This window comes from Euprymna scolopes, chromosome 20 (assembly GCF_053919585.1).
Source record: "Euprymna scolopes isolate OS-2025 chromosome 20, ASM5391958v1, whole genome shotgun sequence".
NCBI classification, from domain to species: Eukaryota; Metazoa; Mollusca; class Cephalopoda; order Sepiida; family Sepiolidae; genus Euprymna; species Euprymna scolopes.
The window spans coordinates 86,739,732-86,757,803 of record NC_136501.1 but is presented as its reverse complement, the minus strand read 5'-3'; the positions used below and the strand labels follow the sequence as shown (position 1 = coordinate 86,757,803).

At 31.9% G+C, this 18,072-nt stretch overlaps 1 protein-coding gene across 2 annotated transcripts in view; it reads left to right on the top strand.

The window, feature by feature from the left end:
• LOC145241662 (protein CIMAP1D-like) overlaps positions 1-18,072 on the top strand; it is a 35,098-nt gene that overhangs the window by 16,114 nt on the left and 912 nt on the right. For both annotated transcript variants that reach the window (XM_080104796.1, XM_080104797.1), the window contains exons 3-5: positions 9,925-10,026; positions 11,921-12,031; positions 17,997-18,072. The exon at positions 17,997-18,072 is cut by the window's right edge and continues 912 nt beyond it. In XM_080104796.1, coding sequence (XP_079960922.1) covers positions 9,925-10,026; positions 11,921-12,031; positions 17,997-18,072 — 289 coding nt within the window. The remainder of the gene's footprint in view (positions 1-9,924; positions 10,027-11,920; positions 12,032-17,996) is intronic.

The following is an 18,072-nucleotide window of genomic DNA, read 5'->3' as shown; positions in this document are numbered from 1 at the left end:
ATCTGCTCTATATTACATAGTACTATACAGTGTTTCTAAATATTATGTTGTATTATTGATGTACATAATAGCATAGCAGTATAATAGGTATGAATTAAAAAAGCTTTCGCATTTATTCATCTACATATGCATAACTAGAAAATCCTTTTTGAATGCAAAAAGGCTTATTCGATCCAATGTTGCTTCGGTATATTTCATCTGCCGTCTTCAAAGGAGAAAAAAGATGTTAAAATGAATGGGGAAATCAATAAAGGAAAAGGGAAAAACAATGTAGAACTTGATAGAAGGTGTTACAGGTACTTTTATTTAACTCTCTTATGTTTTCAGTCAGAATGTGTGACTGGCTGATGTGCGCGTGTGTATATTAGAATCACAACGGAAATCTAACATATAATGTTATATTGTTGGATTTTCAAAGTTAGACCTAAATAGCATTTAAGCTAACAATTCCATTGTTACCCCTGACGAGCTAATGTCCACTTTTTTTGCATCATGTTGTTGGCAATAACATTGTTATAATTTAATTGAAAAATAGTTTGAGTAGTTTGCAAGAATGTTTCTTATTAAAGTCTGATTGGTGTTCTTGAAGTATGACGAGTAGAGCTACCCGGCATTACCCAGAGCAAAACTGTAGCATAATTTCTATCTACATTATGCATAACTAGAAAATCTTCTCCCTTTCACCGTTTTTCTCCTTCCCTTCTCCACCCCTCTTTCTTCTCCGATCAGCCCATTCCTCTCTGTAAACATATGCACAGACATAACTTGAGTCGACATAAAAAATAACTATGTACTAGTTTTACTTCTCGGTGACATTAACTGATTTAAATGGTCATTTGATTCCCACAGAATTTTCTACATTTTAGCTATTATTTTACCGAGATTACGCCAATTCAAAAAATACGAACTTTGTTGGGTTTTGTTGAATATTTTTCAAGTTTTAGCCGGACATACTAACATATACATGCTTTTTATATTACAGATCAAGAGCTCTCTTTCAACGATTTCGTCCGTTCTGCTTTTAGTTTTGCTTCATCGTTTATACTATTATACACGTCACTGGTTTCTAGTTGATATTTCTTAGTTATGTTATCTAATGTCATTTGTGGAACTACGGCCACATTCATCTTGTATAAGTTTTTAGTTTTGTCTGAAAATACTTTATTTTTGTTGACTTCTGCATTATTGTCACATATGTAATAAATCTTGATCTAACGGGGCATTGATAGTTCTGCAATATAATATAGTTATCAGTCAATAATACAACTGCTGGTTTAATAATTAAAATTATTAAATTAAAAAAATAGAAAAAATTAATTAAAATTAAATGCTTTTTAGATGCACTCGAGTGTGTCTCTATAAGATACCTAATCGGTCCGTCCATCGGTGGATCGATCGTTCAATCTGTGATGATGTTTTTATCGATATACACACAGATGAAATAGATATTTTTTTCGCTATTATTATTACTTTCTTGATTGAGATAACATTTATAATTGCGTTCGTCTAGCAGGATTTCTACTTCACTGACCAAGGACAGAAAAGATTAAGTGTATTATCGGACAGAAGCTACACTTTGAGCCTAGAAGTTATTTTTCTCTCCATACTGTGAGAAATTTAACATAATGGTCGAAAGTGGGATTGAAAAGTCAGCGCCCCACGAAGAAGAACACTGTGACCTGCAAAAAGTTCCTGAACAGCTTCGTCGGCTTTCCTCGGTAGAGACACCTTAGGTGATTTGCAATAAGCTAACACCTCAGAGAATGCAAAGCCTGGGAGTGTGCACCTCCTAGATCCGCACAGGGACAACATTTCACCACAATCAACAGGAAAAAAAGTCCTTACGGGAATGGTATAGACCAGGGTTTCCCAACGTGGGCTCCATGAAGCAGTGGGGCTCCGTAGGTGAGACTGATGGGCTCCGGAAACCCTTTCTTAAAGGAGACCAAATGCTTTATATGGAAAAATTAAGTGACTGCAGACATTTAATTCTTCATCTTTTTTACAGGAAAGAGATATGATACATAACTACAAGTGTAAAGAGTTTTAGGAAAAAGTTTTCATGAAAAAGAAAATAAAAAATAAATTAACAAAACATGCAATAATTTTTTTATTAAATAAAAACAAAAAAAATGGTTGTAAACACTAATATTAGTCAGTGTTGAAATTTGAAATTAATGTTTTTCATATTTATTTAAGAAATTATCTTGTTAGTGCTCAAAACTTAGAGGCTCGATGGTATCCTGAAGTTTAGGGAACACTGGTCTTGATCTTTGAGCCCAAAAAAATCCGTTATTTTTATAATGTTTTGATTGAGTCTCCTACTCATCCTTCTCAAAATCTGAGAGTCTTTTTTTTTATTCGCACACAACACTCCACCCTAACCCTGTTTATAAACGTATTATATATTTATAGTTCACAGTATTTTTTTCCAAGTCCTTCTGAAATGTGTGTTACATTCGAAGATGTATTGTGTTCGTGATATCGCTGAAATAATAATGAGTTGAGGCGGAAATACATGAACTTGAAGATGTTCTTATCCTCATCCTTCTAAAAATGTTTTGTCTCTCTTCCAATTCGATCATCCGAATGAGAGAAGAGACGACATCACGTGGTTTCCGCTAATTTTTATGATTTTTACGCTGTCTTATATATATTGAACGGTAGTTGCCATGGTTACTTGAGTAACGAAGTAAATGAATGAGATTAATAAAACCAAATGGAAACTATTTTGGATAGATAACGTACATAGTAATCCTCGTGTATATATATATATATATATATATATATATATATATATATATATATATATATATATATACGTAGGCATAATCACTTATCAAGGCCCAGAGACCACTCGAGGATAAGGGTTAAGAGTGTACAGTAGTCAATTGGACAATATAGTAATCGTTAGTAATGGAAATTCTGTAAATTTGTTAAGTGGAACGGCTCATCAAGAACTTGTTTATGTTGGACTTGAAGACAACCATATTGTAGTCAGCTGGAAAGCAGGAAAATGGAAAACGATTCCACAGGCGTGCAGTTCTAATATATATATATATATATATATATATATATATATATATATATATATATATATATATATATATATATATATATATTTCAATTAGGAAGGGAAGACTTTTCTGGTTCATAATTAAAAGTAAATTTGTATATATATAAATATATATATATCTTCTCTCCAAAAAGGTGGGAATGAAGGGGGAACAGGAGAGGAAAAAAAAGGAATGGGGAGCCAGCTGACCGGTTTCGACCCTCGCTTCTCAAAGCAGTACCGAGGGAATTTTTTTTTTCTTTTTTATTTTAAATAAAGAATGAAAGTGGTTAAAATAGCGTTTTATTAATTTTACGGGGAGAAAAAAAAAGTGGGAAAACGATTAAAATAAAACGACGTTATGGGCGAATACCGTAGAGATGAATCACGTTCAAACCCAGGAGGCATTCCCTTTGCTTGCAAAGAGAAGGTTTTCTGAGTCGAACGTGAATGGTCTCCAAGATCTTGAGATGGTATAAAGAATGAGAACGACTAATAGTAGTAGAAGAGTCCGTGCTAAAGTTTGCAGCAAACTTTTATATATATATATATATATATATATATATATATACATATATATATAGTAATTTATAAAATATATATGGTGATTAAGCTACACTGAATATTCTGCGTTTCATCCACTATAGGATGAAACGCAGAATATTCAGTGTAGCTTAATCGCCATATATATTTTAGAAATTACTAACTAGCTCTACCTACGTATTGAGGACTTTTGAAGTAAATACGAATAAATCTATACTTTCGTATATTAATTTTTTGTGAGTAAATGAAGTAGTTATATATATATATATATATATATATATATATATATATATATATATATATATATATATTTGGATGACTATATATATATATATATATATATATATATATATATATATATTTGGATGACTATATATATATATATATATATATATATATATATAAGATATTTTATGTTAAAAAGGCTAATAATAGCTTTAAAGAATGTGTATATGAATTATCTGCCTATATTCTGTCGATATTTGCTCGTTTTTTGGAATGATACCTTTTTCATTTAATACCCTGATAATAACAATAATTTTTTTTTGTCTATTCATCCATTTACCCACCCCTCGTTTGTTAAAAAAAAAACAACAAAAAACTATTCATTTTTCATACGATATTTACTATTTTTCCCCTTTTTTTTTCAGCGTAAACGCTGATGTTTCTCCTTGTCGGTGTATCGGCTGAAAGACGCCTCGAAGTTTATTTTAGGGTCTTTTTTTATAATCGTTAATTTATAAATATATAAATTTATTCTACGCACGATTCTGGATATCTTGTTTATATATATATATATATATATATATATATATATATATATATATATATATATATATATATATATATATATATATATATATTATTATTATTATTATTATTATTATTATTATATATTGAAATAAAATTAGTAAAAAAAATATTATTAACTCAAATTCATTTAAATAGCTCGATAATGCGATACTAGAGCTATGAATACTTTTTTAATTCACTTGAGGCAGACACTCATTTTTATGCTCATAAAAAAGGGTTCAGTTTACTTATTATGCAAGTGCACAATTGTGCTGGCCCTTTATTGATATTTATATATAGTTTTTTCGTATATGTTTTTTTTATTATTTTAGTGCTAAAAAATGCATAACATCCAAACAATAGAAAGTTACATTAATGTCGAGATATTCCTCGCCTTAGACCGTCTAATACATTTATAATTTGTACGTGTTCTTTTATGGGTCCTTTACCGCCTCGAATCACATGCTATGCGACAGCTACATAATCAATACCGTCAGTACATATAAGTTATATATACATCTATCTATCCATCGATCCACATATATATATATATATAGAGAGAGAGAGAGAGAGAGAGAGAGAGAGAGAGAAAGAAAGAGAGAGAGAGAGTATGCTCCAAGAATTCCGCAAAAACAATTTTGTGTACGATCGTTTCTGGGACAATATGGCATTTTATTGATATCAAGTTTCATCATCAGCGCAGAGAATTGACACTAAGTTCAAAGTTAAAATATAGAACCATATATATATATATATATATATATATATATATATATATATATATATATATATATATATATATATATATATATATGTATATCCTTTTAACCTTTAATACATTTCCGCATTTTTATCAACTTTTATACAAAAATTACTTCTCAGAATTTGTATTTTTTCATTTATGTACAAACCAGCAAATATTATAGTTTGTTTATGAATATAATTTTGCTAAGTACTTTCAGCTGAGAATAAGAGCCATTCTTTGAAACCTAATAAAATAAAGAAACTTTTATGTTTTAAACTTGTATTCCTTGTCGAATAATAAATTGTTGTAAATTCTAATTTCCAGAGTTTAAGCTGATTTTCTTTTTATGCCAAATTGAATGTTGAATGTAATTAAATTTGTTGAATGTAATTAAATTTGTTGAATGTAATTAAATTTGTTGAATGAAATTAAATTTGTTGAATGTAATTAAACTTGTTGAATATAATTAAATTTATTGAATATAATTAAATTTGTTGAATGTAATAAAATTTGTTGAATGTAATTAAATTTGTTGAATATAATTAAATTTGTTGAATGTAATTAAATTTGTTAAATGTAATTAAATTTGTTGGATGCAATTAAATTTGTTGAATAAAATTAAATTTGTTGAATATTATTAAATTTTTGAATAAAATTAAATTTGTTGAATGTAATTAAATTTGTTGAATGTAATTAAATTTGTTGAATATAATTAAATTTTTTAATGAAATTAAATTTGTTGAATGTAATTGAATTTGTTGAATGTAATTAAATTTGCTGAATATAATTAAATTTGTTGAATGTAATTAAATTTGTTGAATATTATTAAATTTTTTAATAAAATTAAATTTGTTGAATGTAATTAAATTTGTTGAATGTAATTAAATTTGTTGAATGTAATTAAATTTGTTAAATGTAATTAAATTTGTTGAATAAAATTAAATTTGTTAAATTTAATTAAATTTGTTAAATGTAATTAAATTTTGAGTAATATAATTAAATTTGTTGAATGTAATTAAATTTGTTGAATATAATTGAATTTGTTAAATGTAATTAAATTTGTTGAATATAATTGAATTTGTTAAATGTAATTAAATTTGTTGAATGTAATTAAATTTGTTGAATGTAATTAAATTTGTTAAATGTAATTAAATTTGTTGAATAAAATTAAATTTGTTAAATGTAATTAAATTTGTGCTCATTTTTACATTAAATACTAACCCCTATTAATCCATTAAATTGGTTTCATTGAAATTTTGTATGGACCTGTATTATGATAAGCAAATCATACATTATTGCATCCGTTCGATACACAGTTGGGGATTAAGAGGGATAATAAGGATTAGTCATCACATTACCATGTTTACACAAGAATTTTCTTGGCAACTATTTTGCCGATCTGATTAAAATACCGGAAAAAACTGCGAGCGATAGAAACTTTATAAATCAAGAGTTGTAAGAGGCCACACAATATACAAAGTAATAGGCTGAAACTTATTAAGAGATGGTTAATTTGTTGAGTTAGTTTCAAATTCAACTAATTATGAGAATCGTGCCAAAAGTAAAGCCTCCTATTTTTTAAGTCAAAAGTGGAAGAACTACGAAGATGGAAGTGATACGATTAAAAAAATCAATTTTTTATGCTTGAGAATTTTTTTTTCTACTTAGCCACCACTATTCTCAATGCACATTCGCCAGAAATTCAATGATGCATTTCTGCTTCTGACACACGTCCATAAACGAAGTTACTTTCTAAGCGTTTAACACCGTCAATATCTTAAACAGAAAGATGGATCTTTCAGATCATGAATGCCTAAGTTCAGTCATCATAAGAATGCATTTTTTTACAAGGGAGTCACCACTTTGCAGTCCTTTCTGATCCATTCGGGCGGAATAAAAAAATAGGAGGCATTACTTTTGGAATGCTCCTCGTAGAATGAGTAAAATGAATTTTTCAAGCATAACTCAATGTATAACTATGCCCTTCTAACCGCCTTACTCCATATGCATTGTTTTTTTTTTTGTTTTTTGTTTTTTGTTCTTGTTGTTTTTTTGTTTTTTGTTGTTTTTTTTTTGTATTTTTGTTTTTTGTTCCTTCAGCGAGCGAGAATAACAGTTAACACGATTTTGTGTGTGTTGTTGGGGTCCCGTCAGTAGCGTTTCTACTTCTGCATTAAATTCCCATCTTTCTGTAGCCCAGGATTAGCTTAGACTCCGTAGTTTCCCATTCAGTCGAACTCTATCGCCGATTTCCCCAAGTCTCCTAGCTCGTCGATCCCCTGAACTCATCTCCTCAAATAGCCAGTGTCTCCCAAATATATCTACATTTTGGTGGAAATCGCTCCAAACAAGACATGAAGCCACTTGATAAAAGGAGATAAAAATAAAATAATAAAATAATACTACTTTAAGGTCAAAAATAGGCCAACAATAAGCGTTATCAGGATAGATTTCAACTGAGAAAACAGCCATTCTTTCCTCTTTGCCAGATACATCACTCATGGAATGTGAGGACTAAAAGACAAAATAAGGGAAGCAAGAGTTATGATGCTGCCGAAAGTAAATCCAACACTTACTTTCTATTCTCCATTGACCGGAAACTGGATAAATTCCATTGTCTCTTAGCTTATCAAAAAATATAGTAATTGTCAGCACTCCTTATCATTGACGCCGTAATTCGTACCATCTCTTAATTTCACTGTTTTCTCTCAGCTTTCAATATGTCTCTAAAAAAAATCTAAAAATGGCTTATTTTTATACAACCTATCATCATAAACAGAACAAACGTCAGTACCATCAGTTTCAAATCCAAACACAGGAAACCAATATCTGGTCGCCTATGTCGGACTCACCTCAGTCTATGTTTGGTATTGAAACCGACGGTACTGATGTTGTTCTGATCTTCTTTAACAGAAAGATAAATAAATATTACGCTCTTATTTTGATATTTTCTTTATACTCTAGCACATTGCTGAAGTTCTCTGTCACAAAGCTCACACAGGTGGGTATATATATATATATATATATATATATATATATATATATATATATATATATATATATATATAGTCATCCACATACAGTACTGTTTCGCTGTTTCACATCTCATCAGTGCGGCTAGACAGGCAACTGCCTCAAGCCAGGATCGAAACCCGACCGTCCAAATGACAGTCAAGGCTTTTCACCTAGAAGCTGCTGCTGAGTGGGTAATGAATTAACGATGTTTTGACACACACACACACACACACACACACATATATATATATATATATATATATATATTCTATCTACTATTAGACTATTACTTTGTGTGTGCGTGTATGTGAATTTTATACAAAGGTAATTTATATGTCTGGCAGTGTTCTTAGATATGTTTTGTACATAAGTATTGAAAATCGAAAAAATCCGATTTTAAAAATAGTCTTTCTCTTATAGATAAAAAAGAAGAATTTTTACAGAAGAATATTTTACGTTATACCGGCCGGTGTTACGTAAAATATTCCCCTGTATAAATTCTTCTTTTTCATCTCTAACAGAAGAAATACTATTTTTAAGATTGTCAAACTCAAATAGCAGATGAAGTGATATTGTAAACAAGCATAGACGGAATTTGATGACCGACATTATCATTATTATTTTTGCATCTTCTTTTTTTCTTCTTTTTTTTCTTTTTTTTTTTTTTTTTTTTTTTTTGCAAATTAGTCCATCGGGCAAATTATTCCTCGTAATATATAATAATCAATAGAGGATTGATTTTGTAATAATGCATATATGTGAAAGCGTATTATATGACCTTTTGTTAACCTAAGGCTGTTTTGTATATAATACCACAAAATATACGCTAAAATATTATTTAGTTCTGGGATTGAATTATACTTGACTTTTTTTAAAATTCTTAATTAGTTATGATTTATAATTAAATGAACAATTCACTCGTCTATCGGGTGTATTTCTCCCAATTCTTAACGCCATGCTGATTCAATTGCTCTTATATTTCTTAATCTGTGAGCATTTAGAAAGAGTTACTGTTCTCAGCATAGCCATTTCATTCATATGTATTATTTATATATACAAACCACAAACACGTCTCTTTATTCCTTTATAAAAATATTAAATAATAATTTTCTGTATAATAAAAATAATAATATGGAAGTTAAGAGACTTAAGTAGTAGTCATGATACAACTGGTCACATATATAACTAGGATATAAATTATTTTTAAATGCAGTTGAACTATTTGTAATGTGTAAACGATGTTTTTAATCTTTTTTTTTTTTTTTTTTTACAAAATATAGTCCTTGTTATCCAAAATATTTTAGCATTTCTCCTTCTCAAAACAACTTATAGCTGAGGGTTTTCCTTAAGATTTCAGTTGTTTTCAGCATTGCCGTCTGCTGCAGTCTCAGTCTTCCCCTTGATTCCGGTTTCTCTTGTTTTTTTCCGGACTGTCCCAAGTTCTCCTACAATTTTTGTTATTTTATTGATTTTTTCATGTCCTTTGGCAAATTTTTCATATTTAATTAGCTTTTCTGTTTCTTTGATTTTCACCCTGTGGTTTGCTGGGACGACAAAATCTATAATTTTGCAGTTTCTTTCTTGTTAGTTATTATGACCTCCAGTTATTTTGCTTGAATGTTTGTTTGTACCTCCATGTCCTAAAGGATTTTGTGGTTTTCTATTTTTATTATTATTATTATTATTATTATTATTATTATTATTATTATTATTAATAATAATAATAATAATAATAATAATAATAATAATAATAATAATAATAATAATAATTTAGGTCCTGCTCCTAACAAGTACGTTCTTCCATCAACAATTGGCGTAAACCAAGACAAAACTCTTCCACAAGAACCATCCTACAGCATACGAGCAAACACCTGGAGTAAGTATAGATCCGTTGCTTTTCCCATCATACAATATAAATATCTACGTATGCATTAAATTTTGGGAAATTCCTTTTCCTTATCAACCTCCTGCGGCAATGTACCGATATGAATATAAGTGTAATAAATGCGTACAGGAGAGACAGGCTACCCGTCAAATCTGTTATGAGTGCAACAAGACCAGTCATCTGGGTACGAGCTCGCTAGTTGTGAGTGTAGCTCTTGATGCAGGTGGAGCCACTATCGAGGCTGCGTGCTGGTTGTAACTAACAAAGGATACCCTAACATATAAACGTACCAGAGCTGGATGCTGTGCTAAAAAAATTAAACGCCCCGCTTAAATGGAATGCCAATGTGTTATACATAAAACAGACTTCCTTTGTGTGTATCACTGGGTGACCAATGCTCTTGTTAGAAAGTTTCTTAAACGTGAAGGTCGCAAGCGAGGTGTTTATCGGTCGGACAGGTTTCGAGGAAATTTCTCTTAGATGTCTACATTGTTGGACATCTTATCCGACCGCTTTATCGTCGCAAACTGCCTCGAAACTCTGTCCCAATCCTCAGGCACGTGATCATTTTATTGGCACTTGCTTCTAGCGTGTTTTATATAAGGAGCTAACTCTTGACCCTTCGCATTAACTACACCAGGTGCACTGGGCCCATGTCCGTTTGCCGCTAGACTGACACGAAATGTACTTAGTGTAATACTTCTAAAATTCATACTAGATTGCATAATATCTACCTATCGACGTACGGTCCCGATATATGACCCATCTACCAAAGGAAAAAAGGGCTTCGTTTTGTATACATTTAAAGTCGGGTCTGCATATGTGAATAACTAATTTGCATGCGTGGAGACCAACTGACTTCAAATGAAAGGACGAATTCAAAGAGGACGGTCGGTTTTCTAAGCAGAAAGTGATGATACTGAAAATATGTGACTTTTTTTTTTACAACAAAAATATTCGTAAATTTAAAAAAAAAAAAAAAAAACGAATCTGAACATGAATTGCTGTTATAGTTTCCCATAGTGCGTCGGGTAACTCCACATTTAAGTACACATTCAGGAATGTCATCAACTGAACAGATGTTTACAACAAATATTTGGTTAGTATTTGTGAAACGGATGCTTTACAAAAGCAAACATTTCTAAAATATAATACCGATATTTTATTCAAATATTAGTCAAATAAATCTATGCTAAATATACCAATCAAAAATTCAGCCTGAAAGAAGACATTGAGAAACAAATTGCAAAACTGATGTATAACATCAAACATTCGAAATTCTTACATTTATTTTATTTGTTTTGTTCATGAATTTCATCGAAGCCGATGTTGCCTGTATTTACATCTAGCAAGTAAAAGACGACGAAATCTGATCTTAATCCTTGACAATGTGTGCTTCCCAACTCAAATTTTGTGTTTACAAGATTTGTGAATCTGAATTTTTTATCAAAAGAATCTAAGCTTTTTGCAAATGGGGCATATCTTTCAAAACGAAGATAACCTGAATTTCTCATATTTATTGGGTTTGTCAGTTTGTCAGTTTGTCAGTTTGTTTGTTTGTTTGTTTGTTTTTATTATTATTATTATTATTATTTTTTTTTTTTTTTTTTTTTTTTAATTATTATTATTATTATTATTATTATTATTATTATTATTATTATTATCATTATTATTATTATTATTATTATTATTATTATTATTATTAATCAACAAGAACTGACCACAATCCTGGTTCAATTTATTGTATGTGATTTTTTAATTATAATTTTAAGAATTAATCTAATTTATTATTTTAGGTTGGGAAAATAAATTAGTTTTTAAATATTTTTTAAAAGTTGGTATTTCATAGTATCTAACAGCTATTGTCCAATTTTTTATTTGTTAGAAATAACTGACCACAGTCCCGGTCCAATTTATGGCTTTAACAGTCGGATAACGCGCCGGGGCCTCTCCAGTATTCCTACAGCAAGAATATCCGGAAGACACAAAGAATCTTGTGAGTAAAATTATTTGCTTTTGTGTTTCGTTGACATCTCAACCATTGCTTATTCAGTTTCGTCAACAATAAAAGCTTCCATCCGATTGTCCCTTATCGATGCAGTCTCGATTTCACGTCTGATGTAACTTCTGTTGAACTTGTAAACAATTCCATTCCCACGGTAGAACCTTTTCCGAAATGTCGCCGTTTTGATCTTTGCAAACTCCTTGTCTACAGTGTATCTATTATTATTATTATTATTATTATTATTATTATTATTATTATTATCATTATCATCATCATCATCATCATCATCATTATTATCATCATTATTATTATTATTATTATTATTATTATTATTATTATTATTATTATTATTGGCGGCGGCGGCGGCGGCTCATATGGAGCTTTCACACAAGTCAACAAACGATCTGATTGGAAACCTGTGGTGTTCTCTCGATGCTGAGTGGCAAGAAGTCTCCCCAGACGTCCAGTTCTCTCCACCTCCTTTGATAGCATTTGCAAATGAATTTGTATCATCGCAACAGGCGCTTACCATTGATTTCTCGCTGGTAGTGGCCATTTGTTTATACTTGAATTTGAGTGGCACTCAGCCTCCCTAAGGTCCCAGTTCTCTTTGACTTTGTCCAGCCGAGGTCTGGTTGGCGTTCTCTCCGGTCTTTCACTCCTTATTGACCCTTTTCGGCCCTTTGGTATCCCTTTTTTATTGAGGGGATCGGTGATGAAACAATGGGGGGGATGCATGATGGGGGTGTAGAACTTGTAGATATGCAGTTTCGGTGTTCTTCATTCCCTGTAACGCTTATTCGTTATATTGTCTTCTTGTATTATTCTCCGCATTCAAGGGTTTTCCTTATTATTTCAGCCGTTTTCATTATCGTTAGTTGTACTTTTGCAGTTATTCCTCTCATTCCAATTTCTGACATTCTTTTTTCGAAGTTTTTTGGAATTGTTCCTAGTGCTCCTACTATTATCGGTACCATTTTGATTTTCTTCATCATCATCATCATCATATTATTATTATTATTATTATTATTATTATTATCATTATTATAACTTATAAATATATCCTTTATTATATATTATAACTTATACTTGCATCATATATTTTTAACAAACATATATATATATATATATATATATATATATATATATACTAGCTGACATATCAACTAGTATTCAACATATATACCTTGCTTGAGCATCTAAATACTTGTTTCATATATAGTTATCATGTCTAGATGTACAGTATGTATGATCATTCCCATTTTTCGTAGTTTTTGCTCGTGGTTTTTAGTTTCCATCGTGTTCATTCAGAAAAAAAATGAGACAATGTTAAAAACCGGCAACGAAAATAAAACTTGTTTAAAATAGATTTATTTAAATAGGCTAACGTTTCAGCAAAGGCTGAGAAATAATATTTGAGTGGCAAGAAGAAATTTTCTTTTACTTTTCTTTTTTGCATACTTTTTATTGCTGCGTTTTCAGCAAATGAATTCCAGTATTATTTTTCAGTCTTTAATATACCTCGACTCAGGGTTGAATACTGGTCTACCATTCTCTGTATTTACGTATAGTTTTTGTTGATTGTGTGCGTTCATTTTTATTATGTGTTGAAATATACTGGAGAAGGTTACGTGTTCAGACCATGTCGGAGTAACCAATAAAATCATCCATATTGTTTTAAATAAGTTGCATAACACGATTATTATTTTTAAACTTTATTCAGTTTTTATTATACGAGGGTCGTTCCAAAAATAATGGCTCCTATTTTTTATTTCACCCAAATTGATCAGAAAGGATTGCAAATCGCATTGTTATGATTACTGAATTTAAAGTTTTATCTCTTTGTTGCAGATATTGACGGTGTGAGACTCTAAGAAAGCAACCTCTGTCATGGACATTCGTTGGAAGAAGAGATGCGTCATTGAGTTCCTCGATGCAGAAATTGAATCGGTCAACATTCATTGGCGCCTGTTGAACGTTTACGAAACCGATGCAATTAATCTCGACACAGTTAGCAGATGGGTTCCTTGAATTCAGAGTGACAATAGAGATGTAAGCGACAAAGTGCGTTACGCACTCCCATGCACAACCATCACTCCAGAAAATACTGTGCGCCTCGACCAATTCATCCGCGATGATCGGCGGTTAACGGTGAATAACATGCGTGTCGAGTTGAATGTGGGTGTCAGGGTTAAAGTTAGTTGAATGTGGATGTCAGGGTTAGTTGAATGTGGGTGTCAGGGTTAAAGTTAGTTGAATGTGGGTGTTAGGGTTAGGGTTAGTTGAATGTGGATGTCAGTGGAAACGGTGTTCTTATTCCTCATATACAACAAGTGTGTACGAGCTTTGTTCCACAAATGATCACGTAGGATCAAAAGGAGCACTGATAGGATATCTGTTAGGCCTTGTTGAATCAGTACGAAGCAGAAGGTAACGGATTCTTTGACCACAACTTCACTGGTGACGAAATGTGCTATCATCACTACGAGCCACCGTCTGTTACTCTCTACTGTTGGCCCTAGCAAATAGCAGACATTAGAGGCCGTGACCAAAATGAAATCGCCTGGCTTCTTCTGCCGAACAGGATCGGTCGTGGGAGTGCAACTGTATGGAGCCTATATGCAAATATCGAACCGTTTTCGAGACGGCGTCATGGTAAAAAAGATATAAAAAGGAGAGAGAGGACGTTAGAGTAACGATCACGTGAGAGATATCAAAGCCGTAACAAGAAATTAAGCGTGACAGGAAAATGTGGAAATGAATGCTATTGTTACGAAAAAGTGAGTTCGAGTTATTACTTGTCTTCTGTTCCTTGGGACGTAGACTGCATAAAACGTGTGAATCCCATGTGTAAAAGTGTACAACGATGCAGGGGGGGGGGGTCAGTGGGATTAATAGTGGCGGATTTGGCTAGTTTTATTTCAAGATGATTCAGTAAAATGTCGAACAATCTAAAATATAATTTTCGTTTCAGTTGGTATTAGCGGTCGAATTTGTTTACATTATTTTAAATTTTAAGTGATTTTCGTAAATTACAGACGGTTATCAAAATCTTTAAAGAAGAAATGAATTTTCCTTTCACTTGGTTATTTATATTTTCGATGTAACGCTTGTAACAGTACGTGTTCGAGGGTATCTTTTCTATAAACTAAGGCGCTATTTCGCGTGCTGTGTAATCGTGAATAATTATCAAGTTATAATTGTTATATTCTTGGTGGATTTCTGTACTTGTAATATTCTCTTCTGTCGAGCCAGGTGTGCGGCTGTTAATGATTTTCCCTGGAAGGAAGGTGTTATTTATTCTGCTCATCTATTGAATTTATATGTATGCCCTGTCATTCCATGTAACGCAGAGTGTTATGTAATAAGTCGAACACAAGAAAGTGTCGATCTATCTATTTATTTATCTATTTCTGTATCTATCCATCTCGGTCTATCTATCTATCTATCTAACTAACTAACTAACTAACTAACTAACTAACTAACTAACTGGAGAGATGGACGTGAGATGAATATGAAGAAAATTTATAAGATCTGTCAAAATATGGTAAATCATATTCAGACAAATTTACCGGAAGGGCCGGTCAGCTTATCGGATTTGCGTATGAGTCACGTGATCAGGTTAGCTGGAGATGAGAGAGTTGGAATTTTGACGTAAAGAAGAGCGGGCGGTTTAACAGGTCGTCTCCACATCACTGGGGTGGGAGCTGACGTGTATGAAAATAGACACCTAGAAGTAAACCACACAAGCAAAGATATTCATTCTTCTGCGATCGATACCTGGAAAATTAATAAAAACTATATAAAACAAATAATCGTCTTGGAGTCTATGTGTTTCGTTCAAACAGCTTTTTCTGTTGACTAATGCTGGGTGTTGTTGTCGAAGTTTCTGATGCACTTCATCGATTTATTTACAGTACTTCTCTGCCGTAATGGTTTCGCCTGCATTAAAAAAATACTGTAATGGATGAGACAAGTCACAGACCACCAAACAGTCAGTAGGACCTTCTTTTGGTGCAACTCTGACTTGGAAAAGTGCCGTGGAACTTCGTTGGCGTCTTACCACTGAGCTGAGCGTCGCCCGTTTTCATCGCAAGTTACAACCCGGTCGTTCTTTTTGCGTAAAAGATGATACTTCATAACAGCTTTTCTTTTTGTTGTTCAATTCGTGAGGCACCCATTTATCAATTTTTGTTTTGTCTTTCCAATCTCCCTCAAGTGAAAATCGTTGTATACGTTACGTATAATTCAGAAGCAAGTTCTCGAACTTGTGCATTGATTGGCTTCGACTAAGGTTATCAATTGATCGTTGTTAGCATCTGGTGCCCTACATATATGCTCACCATCTTCAAGACTCTCGACGCTGCCACGAAAAACCACTATTGTGCTGTGCGTTCAGTAGCGGTTCCTTCAGTGATATCGCGAGCTGTTTCAGCAGCTTTTCGGCCAAGCTCGAATTGAAATAAGAAAATTATGGGAATTTGCTTTCTTTCCATCTTGTATTTAACATTCTTTACAGAATCCATAATTGTTTTAAAACGATTGTAATTTAAACGATTAGAAAGAGCGAAAAACGCTCTTTAAAATGATATATAAAGTAAAGGTATTATAAGGAAAACTTATTTGAAAATACATCATTTGAAATCAAAATTTAAAATTCTGCAAGAACTTCCTTCTCAACCTAATATATTATTAGATTACTTTGATAAGTAGGTTTCGATTTGGGCAGAGGTGATACAATAATATCGTGGGGTCTACATTCACAATAAACTTTGACAAAATACATTGCGGCAATATACGATCAATAAAAGCAGCAACTGTGGCATTTCCACGGGTCTCGCTAGCATGTATCCACTGTTTAAGAAATACTAATATTGTTAAAACACTCTAAAAGAATTAACCTACTTGTGAAATGAGTTGTGTTTGAAGGCTATATCAATGCAGTTTGTAGAAAACACTGTAGACACGAGTTAGTATATAAAATGTAAAATATATGACAATATTAGAAGAAATTTTCAATAATTTTCAATTATGACGTTCTTGAATTTTTTTAGATGAGGATTGGTTATTCGTATTATTTGGATTCATCAGACTACTGTTCTCAGCTTGAGTGTGATTTTCTCAACGTTTCGGTCGATGTAACCTCCGACCTTCTTCAGAAGTATCTTGTTGGACTGGGGAATTTTTCTGTTGAACTCGGGAATTTGGACATAATTTCGAGCAGAACTTGAGCGGAACTCGAGATAAAGGGTTCCGCTCGAAATTCCGTTCAAATTCCCGAGGTCGACACGATACACCTGAAGAAGGTCGGAGGTTACATCGATCGAAACGTTTTGAAAATCACACTCAAGATGAGAACAGTAGTCCGATGAATCCAAATAATACGAAATTGTCAATTATATTACGTTTATTTACCAACATAATGTCGTACAAGATAGTAGGTGTTGATGTCCCTAGTTTTCGAGAGTATCCATCACAACTCGTAACTTGGAAATTGTTTTGACAGCCAGTCTGCGATACTGACTTTCGGAAATAAAGAAAAAAAATAAAACAGACAAGAAAAAGCCTCACCTAACAGTTATCTACTCTTTTTATTTTCTCCCTTGCAGAAGAGATACTACTCTCAAAAATTAGAGACATCAACACCTACCATCTTATACAATACATTATGTTGGTAAATAAACATAATATAATTGAAACTTATTGAAAATTCCTTCTAATATTGTCATTATTTTTTTATATACTAAACTCGTGTCCACGGTGTTTCCCACAAACTGCATTGATATAGCCTTCAAACACAATTCCTTTCATACTACGCACAATGCTTCAAGCCAACTATATCCTTCTCCATTAACCTTCTTGGCATTTTATCAAAAATCAAATAATTAAAAAAACGAAGAAAAAGAAAGAAAAATCCGTTGAATATAGTTAATACATTATTATTTTTTTTATCCAGATTTATGGGAAGGAATCCAAGACAATCCTGGTCCGAATCAATACTGCGTGGAAAAATTACGCATAATCCGAGAACG